The sequence below is a fragment of the Haliotis rubra genome, unplaced genomic scaffold (genome assembly GCF_003918875.1).
Source record: "Haliotis rubra isolate DU_JTF1 unplaced genomic scaffold, ASM391887v1 Scf167, whole genome shotgun sequence".
In the NCBI taxonomy this organism is placed as follows: domain Eukaryota; kingdom Metazoa; phylum Mollusca; class Gastropoda; order Lepetellida; family Haliotidae; genus Haliotis; species Haliotis rubra.
Window position 1 is genome coordinate 209,337 of NW_025765636.1, and position 25,858 is coordinate 235,194.

Below are 25,858 nucleotides of genomic sequence, written 5' to 3' on the forward strand. Positions count from 1 at the left end.
TGGTGTCTGTTACTGCAAGAGACTTCCAAATTAGGTCACACGTGTATTTTGGTTGTTTTAAGCTAAGCATGTCATAACATACTTTGGCAATATACCTGTCTCCCCGCCGTATATTTTCAAATGCATGTACTATTATTAGCAGTTTTCCTATGAGAAGCGTCCAGCAAACCTATTACGTTATTCCCCAACGTTATAACGTGGTTAACCAACCTACCGCAATGACTTCCCACATCGTATTTGGAATTAAACTGACTTATAAACAAGAAAAAGTGACATTTTTTGTGCAGTTAAACCCTGATAATAACATTGTCTTAATAGCAGCTTGGTGTGGTTAATAGTTTAGTTCGGAACCTGACCCGTGAAGGTCCGGGTTAGAATTGATCTTTAGTAACCCATGCTTGTCGTAAGAGGCAACTAACGGTATCGGGTGGTCAGGCTCACTGTCTTGGTTGACACAGGTCATCGTATCCCAATTGCGTAGATCGATGCTCATGCTGTTGGTCATTGGATTGTCTGTTCCTGACTCGAATATTTACAACCGCCGCCATATAGCTGGAATATTGCTGAGTGCGGCGTAAAACTCAACTCAACTCACTGACGTACTGATTCTGATTCTTGTTTCGTCAAGTCAGTGCGACACACAGTCATATAACAAGTTATATTAGTGTGCTTCATTTGTGAGTCGCTCTATGACCTTTTATCAGTTGAGTTCATATGCAGAGCGTGTTCTTATTTATATGTTACTGTTCAGAGAAAGTGAAAGGAAAATATTTGTGTATAAACTTTGTATGGGGAAAGTCCTGCGGAGAGGAGGAGATCGGAAAGTAGGTCATGACAGCAGCTTCTATATATTGAGGGAGGCTTAAGTCAAGCGAGACGTATACATTATGAAAATTGTATTTTTGCCAGCTCATCTTATACCGATTTTCAAACACCATCATGCGCATGCAACTTGAAATATTTCATAACAACACTCATATTATTCAAGCCTATTTTGATGGTTTAAAGTATAGAGTTAAGGAAATATTTTTAAAACATGTTTAAGTGTGCATTCTGCTAAGGAATGTGTACAGTCCCTACTGCATCTGCGATTACGTTCACCCAGCATTGTCCTGATACCATAAACCCGCTTGATGCCGCGTTGTTTTATCATCTTACAGGGATAAATATCATCTTTAAAATCCAAACCAGTTTAGTCGTATTGAATCCGTGAAGGGGCGTTGTCGCATTGTCGTGCTTTAGTGAATTTTAACTTTTTGTTAATGGCGACAACACGACAATGTCCCTTCTAGGATTCCATACTATCGAAATTGACATATATAATAGCTTGCATACGCCCCTTTCATGTCGTTGATTTCAAAAAAGCTTTTGTTGGTCTTATCCACTAAGGAAAAGCTCTGAATGTGTGGTCTTTGGTTTTACCATGTGAATAGTACACTCCTACCTTGAACAAAACAATATACAAAATGTACTATTTTCTGCCCATCATTAGGCGGAGACAATGTCCTTGCAGTAGTAGCCTAATATTTAACCCGTCCCTTAAGTGTGAAGATACAAACGCACCAATTCCAATGGCTTTTTAATAAATGGTATAAAATTACTTACCTTAAACTCCGGGTGATTTCTTTCAAAACGTGTAAGTCTGCTTGATCGTCTTGACTGTCTGGCGGTCTGGATAATCTGGTGCATGTAACGTCATCAGATCACGTGATAACCTATCAGATGACTTGTGTCTCCAGATGAGTGATTCAGCTGCAAGGTGTATTGTTGTCGTGTTTCACCTTGTATACTAACTGCGATATCACTTGGTCGGTTGGTTGAAAAGCAACTTCAGTGGTGCATGCGGGTGTATGTGGTTATTGAATCCTAGAGAAGCTTAAAAAGTGGCTGGCATCTTTATGATGTCGGTAATCGCCATGTATTTTCAGATCTTTTGGTTTCAGCGGACATTTTTACATCTTTAATCCCCGAGTATTGCAGAATCATTTAGAAAACCTATACTAAGAGCTGTCACGTTTATCTCCTTATTTGTAAATGGAGATACTGTTCTGACCGGATCCCAGCCATCATGGTAAAATCTTTAAACTGAAACACTTAAAGGGAGACAAACATGGCGATATTGTTTTTTCACTAAGTGAAGCATGTTATATCGGGGGGCAATCCTAGTCGGCATGAGGGAGACAAGCATGGTCAAGTCAAAGTCAAGAGTTTATTTGTAACGAGGCCAAGGGCCCATATACAAGATATAGCTCTACATAGTTAACAGGAGCAGACAAATGAAGTCTAAAGTGTTTCTAAATACCCATTTCTTTATATATATGCATGGTAAATGTAATACTGTATACGTCTGATTAAATTCTCCTGAGTTGCACATATGGTGTGGCCTGGTTGTATTCTACCTGGACTGTCTACAGGGTGACAAGCCTGGTTCAGTATGGAAGCATCGTCCATACGACGCCATGATGGTGTCGGTGTTGTGGGAACACCTGGAATTCTTTGATTCATCATGATTACTGGAAGAAACAACAACAGCAACAGATGTACATTTATACACCCGAGAGGTCAGTGCGATATATCGTCCTTTGTTCGGTACCAACGTGTCAATCTGAATATCCCAAATGATATCATTATAATTCAAGATCAACGCAAGAAACACAAATAAGGTTGCCTGCAGTGTTGCAAATCAAATCAAATATGCATCGAAAAGCAAAAAGCCCATAGGTTTCTAGACTTTTCACTGCTTGTGAACTGATATCGCTTCAAGCTGTCTACGTTTAGCTGAATTATTTCAGCATTTCGATTACCCGGCATTTCGGTTGCTGCCATGGCTGCATATGATTTTATCCGTTTCCTGGGGAAATCATTACATTCCATGCCATGAATAAACTCAAAGAAATTGCTGCAGAAACGTATGGAGATGCTTCGTTTGGACAAAGTGGACAATAGACAAGTATTTTCCTATTGGCTGGTGTAAGTATTTTTAATTGACAGAGTTCATTATGTTCTTTGGTCCGTCCATTGGCCCATATTACAAACACATGAAACGCTGCTGTATTGAACTAATGTTAAGTTAGAGGCATTGTAGTTTGTTTCTATCTTTAGCACTAAAATTTGCTAAAATCGGCGTAAAACCCAACTCAATCAATCACTCATGTATACAACAGGATGGCATATTTCTTTCACAACATAATCCTTCTTAAATTGGTTTCAAATGAAATGTTACGCCTTATAGTCAACAATGGGAACACTGAACGGAATCATGTAAACTGTTATCATCGATGCATAGGAAGGAGACTAAAGAGTCTAGATATTGCGCTTTGAGCATAATATCCAAGTCTTTTGTGAGAAGTCCCTCGTTTTCCAATATCCTTTGCCTCCTTATAGCATTATTCTTCAAAATAGTTAAACAACTTACTGAAGGACCCATGTGGGTTATAACAGACAGGGGGCGGTGGGGTAGCCTAATGGTTAAAGCGTTGGCTCGTCACGCCGAAGACCCGGGTTCGAATCCACACATGGGCACAATGTGTGAAGCCCATTTCTGGTGTTCCCCGCCGTGATGTTGCTGGAATATTGCTCAAAGCGGCGTAAAACCAAACTCAGTCAGTATAACAGACAGATATATAAATATACTTTACATAACTACACAACATGAAATATTTGTTAGTCGTTGTTCATATATAAGACATGTTACAGTGAAATGATGTAATATGATTTAAGTGAAAATCTACTCATAAGCTTTGAGAACGGTACAGGTTAAAGTGCTTTCTTGGCAGCTTTGGTCACTTTGCCCGTGCTTGCTATCTTCTTGGTGACCTCCTTGATGATCCCGACGGCCACCGTCTGTCGCATGTCGCGGACTGCAAATCTTCCGAGTGGAGCAAACTCGGCAAATGGCTCTACACACATTGGTTTAGATGGTATCAGATTTATGATGCCAGCGTCCCCAGACTTCAAGAACTTGGGATTGTCTTCCAGCTTCTTGCCATTCCTACGGTCCACTTTCTCTTTGAGTTCCGCGAACTTACATGCGATGTGTGCTGTGTGACAATCCAAGACTGGAGCGTATCCAGCAGCGATCTGACCCGGGTGATTCAGGATAATCACCTGACAAGAGGAATTGTTTTATGTGATTACATAGAAAAGACAGTGGACATGTTGCCTAGTTTAACTTGCATAGTGTGGTGTAGTGTGGTGTGTGGCGCGGTGTGGTGTGGTTTGGTGTGTGGTGGTGAGTGGTGTGGTGTGGTGTGATGTGTGGTGTGGTATGGTGTGGTGTGTGTTGGTGTTTGGTGTGGTGTATGGTGTGGTGTGTGTTGGTGTTTGGTGTGGTGTGGTGTGTGGCGTGGTGTGGTGTGTTGTAGTGTGGCGTGGTGTGTGGTGGTGTGGTGTGGTGTGTGGCGTGGTGTGATGTGGTGTGTGGTGGTGTTTGGTGTGGTGTGGTGTGTGATGTGGTGTGGTATGGTGGTGTGTGATGTGGTGTGGTGTGTGGCGTGTGGCGTAGTGTGGGTGTGGTGTGATGTGGTGTGTGGCGTGGTGGTGTGTGGTGCAGTGGCGGGTTGTGTGGTGCGGTGTGGTGATAGTGTTGTGTGTTGTGTTGTGTTGTGGTGTGTGGTGTCATGTATGATGTTGTGTTGTGTGGTGTCGTGTTGTGTGATGTGGTGAGGTGATAGTGTGTTGTGGCCTGGTGTGGTGGGCTGAGGTGTGGTGAGGCATTATGCTCTGTAATGTGGCGTGGTGTTTTATATGGCAAAGCATACATTACTGTGGCGATGTTCAGTGCAGTACAGTGTGACCCGGGATGGTGTGGGTACATCAAGATTATTGACTGTTTTTGCTTTTCAAAAAACTACAGAATAATATTCAGAAAGCAAATCTATTGTTTATATATTAGCCATTACCTGAGCATCGAAACACTGCGCCTCGAATGGTGGGTTGTCCTTGCTGTTTCCTGTTACGTTCCCTCGTCGTATCTCCTTGACGGAGACGTTCTTGACGTTGAAGCCAACGTTGTCTCCAGGCAAGGCTTCAGACAGTGATTCATGGTGCATCTCCACTGTCTTCACCTGAAATGACACAACAGATTAAACCAATCATTTATGAATTTGTCATGAAAACACCAATTTAACATCATGAATAGATTTTCAAGAAGCCCTAAATACGTGTTACCTCTGTGGTGATGTTGACAGGGACGAATGTAACGACCATTCCTGGCTTCAGGACTCCTGTCTCCACTCTGCCCACTGGTACCGTTCCAATTCCTAAACGAAAGAAAACAACAATAATCAATACGTATTCGAGAGAATTGTTACGGGTTCCAATTAAAATGGCAATGAAACATAATGATAATGTTCAAGGGCATATATTATTGTTTTTTATTTGAACTCGTGAATATAGTATTACCTTAAAACGCATCAGCGTCATTAGTAAGCGCATAACCTCATTCAGTTCAAGGACGTTTGGAATGTCCATTGATGCTTTGCTAATGATAGTAAAAACATGACGAGTATAATATGCCAGTACGGATTGTTTTAAAGTTTAATTTAACATTGCGTGAGCTGATTGTGATTGATGTCAAAATGGTTTTACCTGACATTTAGCAAATTTGACAATTTTCCACATCGGAATCACACGGGCAATTGGCTTCATACATATGGGAATCATATTATCATTGAGCACAAAAAAAGACAGTTGGTATGTATTTGTACATTGTCCCTAGGGAACAGCAGAATGCAGGACACACTCACCTCCTATCTTATAGACGTCTTGAAGTGGGAGACGCAGAGGCTTTTTAATGGGTCTAGTGGGAGGTACGATGCTATCAAGTGCGTCGAAAAGTGTTTTTCCTGAAGCTTTTATTTGTGTCTTTTCAATAGTTTTTTCAGTTGTCCAGCCTTTATACCAAGGCATGTTTGGACTTACATCAAGCATGTTGTCCCCATGCCAACCAGAGATAGGAACAATTGCCACAGATTTAGGATCAAAGCCAACCTTTTTCAAGTAGGTTTTAACTTCGGAGACAATTTCCAGGAACCTCGTTTCAGAGTAGGGCGGTTCCGTATTGTCGATCTTGTTAACGCCAACAATAATTTGTTTCACGCCCAACGTGTAGGCAAGCAGGGCATGTTCTCTTGTTTGGCCATTTTTGGATATTCCAGCTTCAAACTCCCCGGTGCTCGCTGCCACTATGAGTACAGCACAGTCGGCCTGAAAAGAGAATGTCATGAGAGACAGGGAACAAGCTGATGAAGTGGTTAGATGATGGTATCAGATTCAAGAAGGACAATGGTAACTAATGAACAAGGGGCAAAAGACCTGAGATGACCAGAGTGAGATGAAGGCCAAGGATGAAAAACGAAGTCGGAAAAGCGAAGTAAAAGGAAAGAAACCAGAAACATGATCAAGGTGACTTCAGTCAGGTAAAGAATACCTTGGACATGTGATCAAGGTGACTTCAGTCAGGTAAGGAATACCTTGGACATGTGATCATGGTGACTTCAGTCAGGTAAAGAGTACCTTGGACATGTGATCAAGGTGACTTCAGTCGGGTAAGGATTGCATTGGACATGTGATCAAGGCGACTTCAATCAAGTACATAGTACCTTCGATATATGTATAATATTGTATTATTGAACTCAAAGAGAGATAAGCGATTGCTTATATGAATGCATTGTAATATACAATTATATTTCTGATCTAATCCAGGTGAAATACATAGGAACTGACAGAAAAGGGGCAATAATGATTTGATTGTAGCTACCGTGGAATGGGGTTGCATCTAATCACAATGAAACTGGGGCGGTTCGGTCGCCTAGTCGCCTAGTGGGCTTTCGCTCGTTCTGCCGAACACCCGAGTTCGATTACTTATATCTGTGAAGGCCATTTCCGGTATACCCCGCTGTGCTATTGCTGGAATATAGTCAAAAGCGGCGTAAAACTAAACTCACTCACTCTGAAACTGCACAGCAGCGTGAGATGCGCCTGCATACAGAAGCCAAACGTGTGCGCCATTACTAATGAAATGAACTAAGCACACGGACATTATATACTTGGGGTTACATCTCTCGTTAAAGTACCGGTTCTAGAACTTATTTAGGGTTGAATCCGCAAGGATTTGAATTCACACTTAGGTCAGACACCTAATCGCCAGCACACAAAGTCAGTGATCTAACCCACTCAGCCAACATGTTGGACAACTTACTAAATTCTTAGGAACAACCTTCTTTGGTTAATGCTCTACAATGCAATGAGTTGCCGCCCATGACCTACTCACCTGGGAGGTTCCAGTGATCATGTTCTTGATGAAGTCTCTATGGCCTGGAGCGTCAATAATGGTAATAGAGAACTTCGTTGTCTCGAACTTCCAGAGAGCAATGTCGATAGTGATGCCCCTTTCTCTCTCGGCCTTCAGTTTGTCCAGCACCCAGGCATACTTGAAGGACCCCTTGCCCATCTGTGACAAAGGGTAGGAACAAGCTACAGCAGAATTCTGCTATTTCAGTTTGGTGCATAATATAGTGAAATCCTTTTAGTTTAATAGATAGAAATATATTTATATGTATAGAGTGAAATATGTTTATGTCATTTATGGCATTGTTTGGTAGTGTTTCTTGAAGTGAATTATGTGTTACGTTGTATTCGTGAAAAGAACTGATAAAGTGTTTAGATGGGTGGGCGACTTTGAGTGTGTCTCTGTGTGCGTAGAGTGACCGGGATGTGAGGGGGTAGGGGTGTGGTGTGTGCGCGTGTGTGTGTATTTGCTTTTGACATAGAACGTCATGCATTCTCTTTCCAAAAAAATGATGCCGCCGCAATCCACGTTTCATAGTCGGTATTGTTCCTTTGATAAAGGCAGTGTGATACATGTAAACACGCTGACACTACTTCCATTTTGGGATTCAAGTTAGCACGCTTGTAATTTCTTTGACTGTATGGGCACAGCTTATTTATCTTTTACGTATGCACAGCCTTATATTAAGTGGACAACGACATTTATACAAACAATTTCAACTGCTTTACGAATGCCCCTAGGGGTCCTTTTACCAGTTGCCCTGTATTCTGACCCGTGAAGATCCGGGTTAGAATTGATCTTCAGTAACCCATGCTTATCGTAAGAGGCGACTAAGTCAGCCAAGTCAGGCTCGCTGTCTTCATTGACACATGTCATCGTATCCCAATTGCGCAGATCGATATTGATCACTGGATTATCTGGTCCAGACTCGATTATTTACAAACCGCCGCCATATAGCTGGAATATCGTTGAGTGCGGCGTAAACTAATCTCACTCACTCACTTGCCCTGTTTTCTTATTTATGGGCGAGGCAACCCTACCTCTTGGGCCTCTTTCTCAAACTTTTCAATTGTCCTTTTGTCAATCCCTCCACACTTGTAGATGAGATGACCAGTAGTTGTTGACTTCCCCGAGTCCACGTGGCCGATCACAACGATACTGATGTGAGTCTTTTCCTTCGGCATGGTGTCTGTTACTGCAAGAGACTTCCAAATTAGGTCACAGTTGTATTTTGGTTGTTTTAAGCTAAGCATGTCATAACATACTATGGCAATATACCTGTTTCCCCGCCGTATATTTTCAAATGCATGTACTATTATTAGCAGTTTTCCTATGAGAAGCGTCCAGCAAACCTATTACGTTATTCCCCAACGTTATAACCTACCGCAATGACTTCCCACATCATATAATATTTGGACTTAAACTGACTTAGAAACAGGAAAAGTGACATTCTTTTACACATTCAAAGCCTAATAATATCAATGTCTTAATGGCATCTTGATATGGTCTTTGTATTTTTAGCTTGAGGTTAAATAAGCACATAGCAAAGCGCCGTAGTTAAATAGATGAAGCAGCACCCCAGTTATAACCAAAGGCGCTGACCGTGTATGTGAATGTATTGTTAAGATGTGTTTTCTTTCCTTGCGGACCCGTGAAGATGCGGGTTAGATTTGATCTTCAGTAACCCATGCTTGTCGTAAGAGGCGACTAACGGGATAGGGTGGCCAGGCTTGGTTGACACATGTCATCGTATCCCAATTGCGTAGATCGATGCTCATGATATTGATCACTGGATTGTCTGGTCCAGACTCGATTATTTACAGACCGCTGCCATATACTGTAATATTGATAAATGCGGGGAAAACTAAACTCTCTCACTCACTAGTTGGGGACTTCATTCTGATTCTGTTTTCGTAAAGTCAGTGCGACATACCGTCATATAACAAGGTATATTAGCTTGCTTCATGTGTGAGTCGTTCTATGACCTTTATCAGTTGAGTTCATATGCAAAACCTGTTCTTATAATTACAGGTTACTCTTCAGAGCAAGTGAAAGGAAAATAATTGTGCATAAACTTTGTACGGGGAAAGTCATGCGGAGAGGAGGAGATTGGAAAGTATGTCAGGAGAAAATGTCATGAAAGCAGCTTCTATATATCGAGGGAGGCTTAAGTCGAGCGAGACGTATACGTTATGAAAATTTTATTTTTGCCATCTCATTTTGTACCGTATTTTTCAAACATCGTCATGCGCATGCAACTTGAAAAATTTCATACATTCATTATATAAGGCTATTTTTTGATGGTTTAAAGTATAGGGTTCAGAAAATATTTTAAAACACCCTTAAGTGCGCTTTCTGCTACTGCATACCATAAACCCGCTTGATGCTGTGTTGTTTTATCTTCTTACAGGGATAAATATCATTTTAACATCGAAACCAGTTTAGACTTGTCGTACTGAATCCGCGACGGGGCGTTGCCGCATTGTTTTGCTTTGGTTAATTTTACTTTTGTAAATGGGGACATCACAACAGTGTCCCTTCAAGGATTCCATACTATTGAAAGTGACAGATATAATAACTTGTATACGCTCCTCGCATGTCGTTGGTTACATGTATATTTTTTTCTGTTATTTTCCACCTAGAAAAAGCTGTTGAAGACTTAGTCTTTGGATTAGACAAATGAATAATATACTCCTACCATGAACTTAACAATATACGAAATGTACTATTTTCACCCCACCATTAAGAGACAATGTCCTCCAATTCGAACGAGTTTTGTTGTGAATCTTTCAAGAAAGAAGAAGATATAACCTTTCAGTAGAAGCAGCCTACAATTAAACCCATCCCTTAATTATGAATATACAAACGCACCAGTTTCAATAGGTTTTTGTTATAAATGATATAAAATCACTTGCCTTGAATACCGTGTGATGTCTTTCAAAAGGTGCAAGTCCGCCTGGTCGTCTTGACTGTCTGGCGGTCGGATAATCGGGTGCATGAAACGTCATCAGATCACGTGATAACATGTCTGGTCACATGTGTCTCCACAAGAGTGATTCTGCTGGAGTATGATTGTCTTGTTACAGCGTGTATACTAATTGCATTGATATTACTTGGTCCGTTGGTTGAAAAGCAGCTTCAATCGTGTATGCGGGTGTATGTGGTTATTGAATTCTAGAGAAGCTTCAGAAAGTGGCTGACAACTTTATGATATCAGCAATCGTCATGCATGTTCAGATCTATATGGTTTTATCGGACATGTTTACATCTTAAATCCAAGGGTATTGAATAATCAATATTAGTAAAACTATACTAAGAGCTGTCACGTTTATCTCCTTATTTGTAAATGGGGATACTGTTCTGACCGCATCCCTGCCATCATGGTAAACCGGATAAAGTCTGTGAACTGAAACACTGAAAGGGAGACAAACATGGCGATGTTGTTTGTTTTCACCAGGTTAAGCATCTTATATTGGGGGTACCATGTCATATTGGGGGTAATCCTACCCGGAACGAGACAAGCCTGGTTCAGTATGGAAGCACCGTCCATACGACGCCATTATGGTGTATTGGGAACACTTGGGATTCTTTGTGGAAGACACTTTTCGAATGTCTACAGCAGACAAGCCTGGTTCAGTATGGAAGCATCGTCCATACGACGCCATGATGATGTTGATGTTGTGGGAACACCTGGAATTCTTTGTAGAAGCCAGTCTTTCGAATTTCTTCTGGGAGAGAGCATGATTTAGTATGATTGTATTCTACTCGTAATTTCTACAATGAGACACGCCTGGTTAAATAGTGTTGTCTTCTACCCGGAATATCCACAGAGAGACACATAGTTCAAAAGGGATGTGTTCTGCCGGACACGCATGGATAAATAGGGTTGTATTTTACTCGAAATCTCTAAATACAGGGAGACAAAACTGGTTCAGCAGGATTATATTCTACCCGAAATGCCCTCAGAGAGACAAGCGTGATTCAGTATGGAAGCATCGGCCACAAAAAGCCATTATGGTGTTGTGGGAACACTTGGAATTCTTTGTGGAGCCCTTGGTTCGACACTGTTCTTGGGGGAAACTGTAATCATTATGATGATTGGAAGAAACAACAACATATATACACCTGAGAGGTCAGCGCGAGATATCGTCCTTTGTTCGGTACCGACGTGTCAATCTGAATATAAAAAATGATATTATAATTCAACATCACCAGAAGAAACGCAGATAAGAATGCCAGCAGTGTTGTAGAACAAATTATATTGCACATAAAAGCAACAAAGCCCGAAAATTTCTCAACCTTTCACTGCTTGTGAACTGATATTGCTTCAAGCAAACTGTCTGCGTTAAGCTGAATTATTTCAGCATTCCGCTTACTCGGTATTTCAGTTGCTGCCATGGCTGCATATGTTTATCCGTTTCCTGGCAAGGTGATTATGTTCCATGTCATGAAGAAACTCAAAGAAATTGCTGCAGAAACGTATGGAGATGCTTCGTCTGCACAAAGTGGACAATAGACAAGTGTTTTCCGATTGGCTGGTGTTATTAAGTATTTTTAATTGAACGACTGAGTTAATTATGTTCTTTTGGTGCTATGGTTTATATTACAAACACATGAAATCAGCTGTATTAAACTAATCTTAACGTAGAGGGATTGTAGTTTGTTTCTATATTTAGTATACTTGACAGAGGAATTCTTCTGATATGGTTGATAGAGTGATGAGGCGATTGCTGAAACACGCTGTTCTTGAATAGATACAGTTTTAAATATTTATATAGGCGTTACAGGGCTACTCCTTGTCCCGTCAACGGTAGGGCACTACGTCTCTCCCCCCCCCCTCTCTCTTTATTTCTCTCTCTCGCTCTCTCTCGCTCTCTCTCTCTCTCTCACACACACACACACACACACACACACACATACGCACACACATGTGTTAACCAATTTCGCTCACAAAGTATTCTCCAGAAACGTAGTTGTTAAAGGTCATAATTTGTCTATGAAGCGCAACCAAGTATATATTTTGACAGTTTCCGCTTGTGGGTGAAGATGTTGTGAAGTCTTGCTACATCTCCTATGTGTGTTGTGTGTGATGTGTCCGAGTCAACCAGTCAAAGTATCAATTATGCCCAGCGCCAAGTAGAGTAACCCAGACACTGTCGTCAAAGTATTTTGGTTTGGCGGGGATCGAACTACACCGACCGGCAGACGCTCTAACCACACCACCAGTACGGTTTAGCTGCTAGTCATATAAATGGACGTTTCAGATACAGACACGCCTCATATTTTCCAGTCTGAAACTTGTGGTGACATATACACACACTACAATTACCGAGGTTGTGATTGTGAATTACAGAACCGTGGCAATCGTCTCTAAACTCGATGAACTTGGTTTGAATAACAAATACCTATCTATACACATACATCTCCCTCATCTGACGTGAGTTGGATGTGGTTATGGCATATGTGCGTCCCGCTGAGGGACTCCAGGCATATTAACAGAAGCTTCATTGTTAAAATATCCTTGACTGACTGTTGATGCGTTACCAGGTAAACTCTATGCTCAATAGCTGCTCAGTGGTTATATGTGAGTCACCCAAGTATGTCGCTTTCTGTCTTCCATACTCTAGGTTGAATGCATTGGTGTCGTTATGCTGGTTGACTTTACTGTTGTTGTTGCTGATGGTTGTACATCTGAGTCGATGGTGGGGATGTGTGTTCCTGGTGGTGGTACATAGTGTGTGTGCGCTGAGGTTGGTCCATGAGACGTTTGTGCTGAGGTTGGTCCCTGAGATGTTTATGCTGAGGTTGGACCATGACGTGAGTGCCGAGGTTGGGCCATGACATGAGTGCTGAGGTTGGGCCATGACATGAGTGCTGAGGTTGGGGCCATGACATGAGTGCTGTGGTTGGTCCCTGAGATGTTTATGCTGAGGTTGGGCCATGACATGAGTGCTGAGGTTGGGCCATGACATGAGTGCTGTGGTTGGTCCCTGAGATGTTTGTGCTGAGGTTGGTAAATGACGTGAGTGCTGAGGTTGGGCCATGATATATTGGTGCTGTGGTTGGCCCATGAGACGATGTGGTGAGGCTGGTCCCTGAGATGTTTGTGCTGAGGTTGGGCCATGACATGAGTGCTGAGGCTGGTTCATGTCGTGAGTTCTGAGGTTGGTAAATGACTTGAGTTCTGAGGTTGGTCCATGACATGAGTGCTGAGGTTGGGCCATGATATATTGGTGCTGTGGCTGGTCCCTGAGATGTTTGTTCTGGGGTTGGTTCATGACGTGAGTGCTGAGGTTGGTAAATGACATGAGTACTGAGGTTGGTCCATGACGTGAGTGCTGAGTTTGGTCCATGACGTGAGTGCTAGCTGAGAGGGGTCCTGGATATATTGGTGCTGTGGCTGGTCCCTGAGATGTTTGTTCTGGGGTTGGTTCATGACGTGTGTTCTGAGGTTGGTAAATGACGTGAGTACTGAGGTTGGTCCATGACATGAGTGCTGAGGTTGGGCCATGATATATTGGTGCTGTGGCTGATCCCTGAGATATTTGTTCTGGGGTTGGTTCATGACATGAGTGCTGAGTTGGGCCCATGACGTGAGTGCTAGCTGAGGTTGGGCCATGATATATTGGTGCTGTGGCTGGTCCCTGAGATGTTTGTTCTGGGGTTGGTTCATGACGTGAGTGCTGAGGTTGGTAAATGACGAGAGTGCTGAGGTTGGTCCATGACATGAGTGCTGAGGTTGGGCCATGATATATTGGTGCTGTGGCTGGTCCCTGAGATGTTTGTTCTGGGGTTGGTTCATGACGTGAGTGCTGAGTTGGGCCCATGACGTGAGTGCTAGCTGAGATTGGTCCGTGATATATTGGTGCTGTGGCTGGTCCCTGAGATGTTTGTTCTGGGGTTGGTTCATGACGTGAGTGCTGAGGTTGGTAAATGACGAGAGTACTGAGGTTGGTCCATGACATGAGTGCTGAGGTTGGGCCATGATATATTGGTGCTGTGGCTGGTCCCTGAGATGTTTGTTCTGGGGTTGGTTCATGACGTGAGTGCTGAGTTGGGCCCATGACGTGAGTGCTAGCTGAGATTGGGCCATGATATATTGGTGCTGTGGCTGGTCCCTGAGATGTTTGTTCTGGGGTTGGTTCATGACGTGTGTTCTGAGGTTGGTAAATGACGTGAGTGCTGAGTTGGGCCCATGACGTGAGTGCTAGCTGAGAGGGGTCCTGGATATATTGGTGCTGTGGCTGGTCCCTGAGATGTTTGTTCTGGGGTTGGTCCATGACATGAGTGCTGAGTTGGGCCCATGACGTGAGTGCTAGCTGAGGTTGGTCCGTGATATATTGGTGCTGTGGCTGGTCCCTGAGATGTTTGTTCTGTGGTTGGTCCATGAGACGTTTGTGCTAAGGTTGAGCCATGATATATTGGTGCTGTGGTTGGTCCCTGAGATGTTTGTTCTGAGGTTGAGCCATGACGTGAGTGCTGAGGTTGGTCCATGACGTGAGTGCTAGCTGAGGTTGGGCCATGATATATTGGTGTTGTGGCTGGTCCCTGAGATGTTTGTTCTGAGGTTGGGCCATGACTTGAGTGCTGAGGTTGGCAAATGACGTGAGTGCTGAGGTTGGCAGGTATATCTTGGTCGTATCCATGTGTGGTGGCAGGTATATTGTGGTGGTATCCCATGTGTAGTGGCAAGTACATCGTGGTGATATCTCATGTGTAGTGGCAGGTATATCGTGGTGGTATGCCAGGTATATCGTGGTGGTACCAATGTTTGGTGGCATGTATATCGTGGTGGTATCTCATGTGTGGTGGCATGTATATCGTGGTGGTATCTCACGTGTGGTGGCATGTATATCCTGGTGGTATCTCATGTGTGGTGGCATGTATATCGTGGTGGTCTCCCGTGTGTGGTGGCAGGTATATCCTGGTGGTATCTCACGTGTGGTGGTAGGTATATCCTGGTGGTATCCCAGGTGTGGTGGCAGGTATATCGTGGTGGTATCCCATGTGTAGTGGCAAGTATATCGTGGTGATATCTCATGTGTAGTGGCATGTATATCGTGGTGGTATGCCAGGTATATCGTGGTGGTACCAATGTTTGGTGGCATGTATATCCTGGTGGTATCTCATGTGTGGTGGCAGGTATATCCTGGTGGTATCTCATGTGTGGTGGCATGTATATCCTGGTGGTATCTCATGTGTGGTGGCATGTATATCGTGGTGGTATCTCACGTGTGGTGGCATGTATATCGTGGTGGTATCTCACGTGTGGTGTCAGGTATATCCTGGTGGTATCTCACGTGTGGTGGCAGGTATATCCTGGTGGTATCTCACGTGTGGTGGCATGTATATCCTGGTGGTATCCCGTGTGTGGTGGCAGGTATATCGTGGTGGTACCAATGTGTGGAGGCAGGTATATCGTGGTGGTATCCCATGTGTGGTGGCATGTATATCGTTGTGATCTCCCCTGTGTGGTGGCAGGTATATCGTGGTGGTATCCCATGTGTGATGGCAGGTATATCCTGGTGGTACCAATGTGTGGTGGCAGGTATATCCTGGTGGTATCTCACGTGTGGTGGCATGTATATCGTGGTGGTCTCCCGTGTGTGGTGGCAGGTATATCCTGGTGGTATCTCATATGTGGTGGCATGTATATCGTGGTGGTCTCCTGTGTGGTGGCATGTATATCGTGGTGGTATCTCAGGGTGGTGGCAGGTATATCGTGGTGGTCTCCCGTGTGTGGTGGCAGGTATATCCTGGTGGTATCTCACGTGTGGTGGCATGTATATCGTGGTGGTCTCCCGTGTGTGGTGGCAGGTATATCCTGGTGGTATCTCACGTGTGGTGGCATGTATATCGTGGTGGTCTCCCGTGTGTGGTGGCATGTACATCGTGGTGGTATCCCATGTGTGGTGGCAGGTATATCCTGGTGGTATCCCGTGTGTGGTGGCAGGTAGATCGTGGTGGTATCTCACGTGTGGTGGCATGTATATCGTGGTGGTCTCCCGTGTGTGGTGGCAGGTATATCGTGGTGGTATCCCATGTGTGGTGGCAGGTATATCCTGGTGGTACCAATGTGTGGTGGCAGGTATATCCTGGTGGTATCTCACGTGTGGTTGCATGTATATCGTGGTGGTCTCCCATGTGTGGTGGCAGATATATCCTTGTGGTATCTCACGTGTGGTGGCATGTATATCGTGGTAGTCTCTCGTGTGTGGTGCAGATATACCACGTTGGTATCCCATGTATGGTGGCGAGTATATCCTGGTGGTATCCCGTGTGTGGTGGCAGGTTTGTCCTGGTGGTATCCCATGTGTGGTGGCAGGTATATCGTGGTGGTATCTCCCGTGTGGTGGCAGGTATATCGTGGTGGTATCTGATGTGGGGTGGCAGGTATATCCTGGTGGTACCAATGTGTGGTGGCAGGTATATCCTGATGGTATCTCACGTGTGGTGGCATGTATATCGTGGTGGTCTCCCGTGTGTGGTGGCAGGTATATCCTTGTGGCATCTCACGTGTGGTGGCATGTATATCGTGGTGGTATCTCACGTGTGGTAACAGGTCTATCGTGGTGGTATCTCATGTGTGGTGTCAGGTATAACATGGTGGTATCCCATGTGTGATGGCAGGTGTGTCCTGGTGGTATCCCATGTGTGGTGGTAGGTATGTCCTGGTGGTATCCCATGTATGTGGGCAGGTATATGCTATTGTGGCATGTATATCCTTGTGGTATCTCACGTGAGGTGGCATGTATATCGTGGTGGTATCTCACGTGTGGTGGCAGGTATATCCAAGTGATATCTCATGTATGGCGGCAGGTATATCCTGGTGGCATCGCATGTATGGTGGCAGGTATATCCTGGTGATATCCCATGTATTGTGGCAGTTATATCCTGGTGGTATGTCACGTGTGGTGGTAGGTATATCGTGGTGGTATCTCACGTGTGGTGGCAGGTATATCGTGGTGGTATCCCATGTGTGGTGGCAGGTATATCGTGGTGGTATCCCATGTGTGGTGGCAGGTATGTCCTGGTGGTATCTTATGTGGTGGCAGGTATATCATGGTGGTATCCCATGTGTGGTGGCAGGTATATCCTGGTGGTATCCCATGTGTGGTGGCAGGTATATCATGGTGGTATCCGATGTGTGGTGGCAGGTATATCCTGGTGGTATCCCATGTTGGTGGCAGGTATATCCTGGTGATATCCCATGTATTGTGGCAGTTATATCCTGGTGGTATGTCACGTGTGGTGGTAGGTATATCGTGGTGGTATCTCACGTGTGGTGGCAGGTATATCGTGGTGGTATCCCATGTGTGGTGGCAGGTATATCCTGGTGGTATCCCATGTGTGGTGGCAGGTTTATCATGGTGGTATCCCATGTGTGGTGGCAGGTATATCATGGTGGTATCCGATGTGTGGTGGCAGGTATATCCTGGTGGTATCCCATGTTGGTGGCAGGTATATCCTGGTGGTATCCCATGTTGGTGGCAGGTATATCCTGGTGGTATCCCATGTTGGTGGCAGGTATATCCTGGTGGTATCCCATGTGTGGTGGCAGGTATATCCTGGTGGTATCCCATGTGTGGTAGCAGGTATGTACTGGTGGTATCCCATGTGTGGTGGCAGGTATATCCTGGTGGTATCCCATGTGTGGTATCAGGTATATACTGGTGGTATCCGATGTGTGGTGGCAGGTATGTCCTGGTGGTATCCCATGTGTGGTGGCAGGTATATCGAGGTGGTATTCATGTGTTGTGGCAGGTTTATCGTGGTGGTATCCATGTGTGGTGGTATCCAATGTGTGATGACTGGTATATCCTGATGGCATTCCATGTGTGGTGGCAGGTATATTATGTCGGTTTCCCATGTGTTTTTGCAGGAATGTCATCGTTGTATGCAGCGTGTTGTGGCAAGCCGTATATATACTAGTTGTATCTCAGTGTGTGGTGGCAGGTATATCCTGATCGTATAACACGTATGGTGGCAAGTATATCCTGGCGGTAGCTTGACTAATGATACCCAGGCATTGTGTATCTGTGCCAACCAGTGATAATGACAGAAGCATTTGCCCATCAATGACAACGTCCGCCACGAACGCTCACCAGGGCTGCGTGGCTGTAGAGATCCTTTTACTGGCGCTTCTTTAATTTCCGTTGCATTGGCATCGATGTTTTACTTTATTGTGAATTAATGTTTCAACATACATGTACTTGTACTAGTCAACTGATGATTCAATCCAAATCTACTTGGGGTTGATAATTATAATCTTCTTTCTACATCACTGGTATTACGGATTTATTAGTGAAAATTATAAGAAAAATGTATTGCAAACATTATTATTTAAAAGTGATATCATAACAAGCCTATCGAAGAGATTACAGCGCTAGTCTACGTCTCCAGTGTGCGAAATAGCCACTGGCCCGCTAGCCCGTAGCTAGTAAATGTCCAGTCGGACTAGTAAATCTCCACAGTCACTGGCCCGACTGTCTAGTGAATTTTCGTGGGTTCATTTTTTAAATACATCAATCTCTGCGATTTGTTAAATTATAAATACACTTATAAAACATGCACGATTATGGCCAGATAAATGATGGTATTTTACCTTTTTGTAATATTTGGCTTAGTTTCTACATTCAAATTTCGGGTTAGTGAATTATTTTGTGGGCTATTAGCTTTCAGGCATATAGCTAGCTCGACTGGCTAGCCAAATTTGGAAACTACTTCCCACACTGATTGGACGGAGCGGTCAGGCACGGTGGCATGGCTCATTAGGCGTCATCGTCACCAGATGGCGTGGATCATTGCCCACCATGTCGATAACTGGATTGTTTGCTCCAGACCCGAATTATTTACAGTACACCGTCATACAGCTGAAATAGTGGTGAGTGTGGCGTTAAGCAACAAACAAATACTCCTCTGCTCCTTTATTGAACAAATGCGGTGGGTGGATATTTAAATTTGATTAACAGACTCCTGTGGGTTTTAATTTTTGGAACATTTGTACAATTTTGGGTCACAGATCCACAAACAATGAGACGAAATTTGGTTGCATATATCTAACCTTGCATTTATTTTTTCAGCGAACTAATAACTTAAAAGGGCAGTAGTGGAAATACCAATAGTAGTAGTGGTAGTAGTAATAGTAGTAGCAGGAGCCGCGGCTGCAGTAGTTGTACGTCAGTTGTAGTATCGGTAGTTACAGAGGCAACAGCAATATAAACCAAACAGTTGGTACACTGTAGTGAGTGAGTAAGGTTTTAAGCAGCTTTTCTATTCCACCATTATCACGGCGGGGGACACTAGGAATGGGCTTCACACATAGTACCCATGTGGGGAATCGAACCCGGATCTTCGGCATGACGAACGGACGCTTTAACCACTGCGCTACCTCACCGCCCTTTCACATTGTAATGGATCCGTCCAAAACTTATACTGTAGATTTAAAAAATGTGTTAATGACACAACACATTTTTTAAATCTAGAGAATAAGCTTTTACCTTCGAGCCGCCGCTACACAGTACCAATCACAAAAATATACTAAATGAGCTCGAACGTCTTTTGTACCTCAAAGTATTGCAAATGTTGTATGTCCAGTTATCCTCTTATTCATTTAATTATTTTTAAGCACATATTTGTCTATTTTTATGTTTTTAGTAATTTCATATTTTATGTTGTTATTCATTTGTATTTTTGTCAAGCTCTGTGATCCAAAACGAATTCCTTTTAAGGTAATAAAGTATTGTCTGTCTGTCTGTCTGTTAATGTTTTCATCTAATCACTCCGGGCCATATGTTCGTAGCACCGTCACGCTCGTAGCTCCGATACTGTGGCACTGGCTTAAGAGAGACGTAGTGCTAAGATCGTTTAGTGGAACGGGAACCAGGCTGGCTTCAGGGTCGCCTAGGTGCCACACTCGGCTAATGACAAGCCAACAGACACATTAAGCTGTCAGCCTGTAGCTGTAGCCATCATACATCCTAGGGGGAGAGTTAAGCCTTCTTTAATGGCTGGTCCAAGGAGGTATGTTTGGGGGAAGAACTCACTACTCGTCATTGGTGAGCAGGGTTGCCATAAGATTCTGACCTAATCCTTGAACAGAGTCCCTTAGCAGTGCCGGTGGTGTTGTGTAGCAGCAGCGCAGCAGCAGCAGCAGCAGCAGCAGTAGTAGTAGTAGTAGTAGTAGTAGTAGTAGTAGTAGTAGTAGTAGTAGTAGTAGTAGTAGTAGTAGTAGTAGCAGCAGCAGTAGCAGTAGTAGTACGTCAGTTACGTGTAGTATCTGCAATTACAGAAGCAACAGTAATCTATACGAAACAGTTTGTACATTGTAGTGAGCAAGGTTTTACGCCGCTATTAACAGTAATTGTAGTGTTTAACTAAAATCGCAAATTTAGCTTAACATAGTAGTAGCAGCAGCAGTAGTAGCAGCAGCAGTAGTAGTAGTAGCAGTAGTAGTACGTCAGTTACGTGTAGTATCTGCAATTACAGAAGCAAAATTAATCTATACGAAACAGTTGGTACATTCTAGTGAGTAAGGTTTTACGCCGCTATAAACAGTAATATTAGTGTTTAACTAAAATCGCAAATTTAGCTTTAAAACATGGAGGAAATGCCCGGATGAGGTCGGTGGTGTTTACACGTTTGGTGAAATCCTTTGGACAAACATATTGCTGTCAAAAGAGTGTCATAATCGATGCCAATATGAAAGTCACAGCAATCGGATCCTTGCGGGCAATCAGTGTTCCTGAAGAAGACAAATAAACAGGCCAAAGTGTGTTCAGGCAGAGTGAGTGAGTTACTATTTAACGTCACATCGGCAATATTTCAGGCAGAGACGTGAATCACACATCTGGGTGAAATGGTTTCCAGTGGATTTTCAACATGTCAAACATGTGGTCATGGATGATAATCAGTACATGGCCGACGAATATCAATGGCTACTTAGCATGCTCAGTTGATCTAATTTATTGTTTACTCACACTGCAAGATAAATAATGTTTGGGCATCAATTACTTTGTATTGTCCCCGTGAACATCCGGGTTAGAACGGATCTTCTGCAGCTTATGCCTGTCGTAAGACTAACGGGATCGGGTGGTCAAGCTCGCTGACTTTTTGTCATCTTATCCCAATCGCGTATACTGATGCTCATGACGTCAGTCACTGGATTGTCTGGTCCAGACTGGATTGTTTACATACCGCCGTCATACAGCGTGAGAATTGCTGAGTGCGGCGTTTGACAGCAAACAAACTTTGAATGCTTGTGTAATTCTGAAAAGCAAACCTGCATGCTCAACTAGATTAATTTGCTTACATGTTCGGAATAAATATAACACTGTCAGATAAATGAGGCTAATGTATTCAGGTTGTATTTCCAAGAGAAGGAAACAGAACCACAGTCATCATTACACTTATAAAGTTGTATAAACGTGACATTAACGTGATAAAAGAAGATTTGGATAGCTTGGACAGATATTAATTTGATACAATCACTCTCTATTTTGACCGTTACAAGAATAAAAATGATTATTCCAAGTCATTATTAAATACATGCTACACACAAATAAATCGTCAATATGGCTGCCTGCTTAATTAATCAGAATAGATCCGGAAGATGCTATTATACATATACACTTGATAAAGGTGAAGCAACGCAAGTGCAGCCATCGCCAGTATCCTGAATGATGGTGCACGTTAATGATTTCATCTCTTGGAGGAATACCACGTACAAACGTTTATAAAGAACTCGAAGCAGAACTATCATGTGGGACCACAACAAGGACGCTATACTTATCAAGGCCATGTTACCTAGGTCGGTATACGGTCGATATGACCGACTAGCAAATGTAGCAAAATTACGCTAGCAGGTTTAGTGATAGATTTGTCACCTTTACAGTGTTTGTGACAAAAGTAGTCTGTCTCATGCACAGTCCCTGAACCACATTATTTCCCTAGTGCCTTGCCCTCCCCGATGCTAAAGCACTAAATGATGCAAGTCTCGACTTCCCCAGGTCCAGCCTGAATCTCCCAACTCACTGGGGCTCCTTTTCAATTCAAATGGGTTTAGGTGTAGTAAAGTTACTATCAAAATTATATATATTCAGGGACTAAGCGTTAGTATACTGTCAAACGTGCGAGAGCTGATCCACGCCTGGTAAGGGCATTTTATCTTTGTACTTCCTTTCATTAATTCTCCAGTGTTCTCAAAATTGAGCACATGAATATTTTACCATTCTATTTCTGCCCTTCCCTGTAAAATCGGAATTAACAGTCTTTTGAATTAAAAATCAATATCGTCCCATGATGGACATATTGGAATGATTTTGACTGACCTATGTTCGACGATGATACCTTAGACAATGAAGGAAAAAACTCTTGTTTTTTCAAAATTTACGTAATTATTCCTTCCATCGATGATGTGGATATACGATGCTTCTATCGTCAGGTCGTGTTTGTTCGGGCTCTTCCGCCAATGTCCGTGTTTATGCCGGTCATCTTTCCTAGAAAGGTGCAGATTCAATGTAATCAGCTCTTAACCGTTTCTCATCGATCTAGCTTACTCAAAACGTCAAAGTAGTTTTTTTTTCTCAAGAGTTAAATCAAATGCAGTAAATGTATTTGTCTTCAAACGGCCCGAGTAATTATTTAAGTACCACCGTCCTACGGCTGAAGACAAAGGAAGAAGAGTCGAATCGGGAAGTACGGAAGTCGGCCTCGGCGTTCCGAGGCGGGAAGTGCCAGGGGCTAATCACTAGAATTGATCATTTTCGACATCAAAAGATAAATCGGGCGAGAGCTTGCTGACCACTGGGTGCAGGTCCTGACCGTCACATTCGGACACCGCAAGCCGCAGAAACTGGCCATCGATCGGAACTGCATCGGGCCACCTTGGTTCCTCGCTGGGCTGAATGCGCCATTTACTTGGGTAATCTACTCTCGAAAATGTGAGCTTTGTCACTGAATGCATGCGGTGAAGCTTAATAAAGATATACTTGTCTCTCGTTGGCATGCAGACAGTGATGCTGTTAAGTGTGTCATATCTGGAGATTGGAGCTACTGAACTGCTGATGATGCATAAAAATCGATTCACCCAGTTCCTTAATAACTTTTGGTGTAGCCTTTAATACAATATCAGAGGGACGAATGAATGTATGAAAGAATTTTTACTCATATAGGATGCAATATTGCAATATCACTGCAATCGGAAAAGTAGTCGGAACAGTCAGGCAAGGATCTGCCCTTTGCTGTGCAGAGCCGCTTCCCTTTGGCACTCCAGTATCCGCTATTCATCTCTGAATTTGCCCTGATTATGACCCTTGGCTTCTAGGAACCAGTCGTACTAGTGCGAAACCCACTGTTGTTGTCACTACATGTCTTCCAATAAGGGGTGATGGGGTCGCCTAGTGGTTAGAGCGTTCGCTCGTCACGGCGAAGGCCCGGGTTCAATTCCCCACATGGGTACTATGTGTGAGCCTATTTCTTGTGTCCCGGTCGTGATGTTGCTGGAATATTGCTAAAAGCGGCGTAAAATGATACTCAATCACTCTTCCAATATGTATTGTACATAACAGTGTCGATGATGATGATAGTGACGATGATGATGATGACGATGATGATTACATTTGTTAGGGGCTATCTTTAAAGCTCAACATTTGGCACTGTCAGGAGTAGCATGTTGGAAAGAGTTCAGTTTAAACATACTCACTAATTCATTCATCTAAGATCTGCAGATAATCCCCGATTACCATGATTGTCCATGGTCTCGAGCGGGTCCCACGATACTCCGATAGTGACCCCTGACCCTGTGAAGTTGGCAAACACCCAAACATGCGAAATAATGCGATAAGTACTTGGTTTGGGGTTCAAAACCAGATGTTTCTCGCTTGTGACTAGTATAATGTTGTGACTGTAGCCGTCATTGGACTTTGTCACTAACACCTTCCCTCCCCAATCATTGGTTTGGTTGGTTTATTGTTGAACGCCGCAGTCAGCAATATCCCAGCTATATGGCGGTCAATTCAGGGCCAGACAATCCAGTGATCAACAGCATGGGCATTGCTCTATACGCATTTGGGATACGATGACATGTGTCAACCAAGTCAGTGAGCCTGACCACCCGATCCCTTTAGTCGCCTCTTACGACAATCTTGGTTTGGTGGAGACAAATTCAAACCCGGATCTTCATGGGTCTCCCTCCCCAATCAAGCTCTGACACCTAGTGCGATAACTGTCGAAGCGGCGTAAAACTCAAGTCATTCATTCACACATACTGTTTTTCGCTGTTCAGAGTTTTGTTTTAATACCCGACTAAAACATTTTCTCCATCAGTTTAAAACCATGCTCTCGAGACGCTGCGTCACTTTGGTCTTCCCTCGTACATTTAGGTGGCACGCCTTGATGATACTGAAATGCTAAGTGGTGTTGAACCTTACTCACTCGCGGACTGGTAGATGACAGATTAATATACCCGTAAAGTCAGCACGTGACACCCTGTCACTCTCTGTCAGGATAGGGACGGTGGAGTAGCTTAGTGGTTAGTGCGTTCCTCGTCCTGCTGAAGACCTGGGTTCGATTTCCCACAGAGGTACAATGTGTGAAGTCCATTTTTGGTGTCCCCCGCAGTGATTTTGCTAACATCAGTCTGCTGTCTCCTTTGGGAAAAGTTTGAAACATGCATGTATGTCTGTATGCCACTAAATGGATACCCGGTAGGAAAAGAGGAAAACCTATCGTAATCATAAGTTGTATACTTATCAAGGAGACGAGAATGCCTATACTCAGTCATTCTTTTCACGGCAGAGGATCCTAAGCAGAAATGTCAAAAACAACCAAAACAACAACAACAAAAAACAAAAACACACACACAACAACAACAACAAAACACACAAAACAACAAAAAAACAAAACAAAAAAAAAAAAATACAAAACAAAACATACAAGGATTCGTCCCACCGAAACACTGCTAATGGAATATACTCGACACAACTGCCAATAGAGGCAAGACTGGTGTCAGTGGTAGCCTAGTGTGTCACCCAACCCGTTAACCCGTGAAGGTCCGGGTTAGAATGAACCTTCAGTAACCCATGCTTGTCGTAAGAGGCGACTAACGGGATCGGGAGGTCAGGCTCGCTGACTGGGTTGACACATGTCATCACATCCCAATATTGTGTAGATCGATGTTCATGCTATTGATCCCTGGATTGTCAGGTCCAGATCCGATTATTTACAGACCGCCGCCATATAGCTGGAATATTGCTGAGTGCGGCGTAAAACTCAACTCACTCACTCACCCAACCCGTAAATGTCCATCGATACCCACATTGTCCACCATTCGTGGCCTTCAATTAAACCCATTTATACACTGGACATTGAGACAAAGGCTGGTCATGATCTACAAACACTACAAACAAACGAAAACACCTTTGTTAACTGAGATTACCCTGTGTTAGATTTTCTCAAGTGGATTATAGAAAATAAGCATTATTGTTCATTTCAGTCATATTAGTGTCGTGTCAACATGTCCAAAACGTATGAAGACAAAACTCTCTGGCAAAAGAAAGTGTACATTCA

The 25,858-nt window shown here is 43.5% G+C and overlaps 2 protein-coding genes and 1 long non-coding RNA gene across 7 annotated transcripts in view; all 3 read right to left on the minus strand.

The window, feature by feature from the left end:
* The window catches only part of LOC124272173 (elongation factor 1-alpha 1-like), a 34,741-nt gene extending 24,411 nt beyond the window's left edge, over positions 1 to 10,330 (minus strand). Inside the window, exon 1 of one of the 4 annotated variants that reach the window (XR_006897271.1) lies at positions 10,316 to 10,330. The gene's annotated coding sequence lies outside the window, so the exon portion shown is untranslated. Of the gene's footprint in view, positions 1 to 1,605; positions 2,394 to 10,315 lie in introns of those variants that run through there. The other 3 variants (XR_006897272.1, XR_006897269.1, XM_046707310.1) reach the window with 3 other exon arrangements.
* LOC124272171 (elongation factor 1-alpha, somatic form-like) lies at positions 2,962 to 10,305 on the minus strand. The gene is made up of 7 exons (XM_046707309.1): positions 10,207 to 10,305; positions 8,332 to 8,486; positions 7,274 to 7,453; positions 5,748 to 6,207; positions 5,170 to 5,261; positions 4,902 to 5,066; positions 2,962 to 4,107 (listed from the first exon to the last, which is right to left on the minus strand). Exons 2-7 carry the CDS (start codon positions 8,473 to 8,475, stop codon positions 3,757 to 3,759), a joined length of 1,392 nt encoding a protein of 463 aa, XP_046563265.1. The 5' UTR covers positions 8,476 to 8,486; positions 10,207 to 10,305; the 3' UTR covers positions 2,962 to 3,756.
* A 10,407-nt stretch (positions 10,331 to 20,737) lies between the features above and the next one.
* LOC124272180 overlaps positions 20,738 to 25,858 on the minus strand; it is a 69,403-nt gene continuing 64,282 nt past the window's right edge. Inside the window, exon 3 of one of the 2 annotated variants that reach the window (XR_006897277.1) lies at positions 20,738 to 20,767. This is a non-coding gene — a long non-coding RNA (uncharacterized LOC124272180). Of the gene's footprint in view, positions 20,768 to 21,519; positions 21,560 to 25,858 lie in introns of those variants that run through there. The other variant, XR_006897278.1, reaches the window with a different exon arrangement.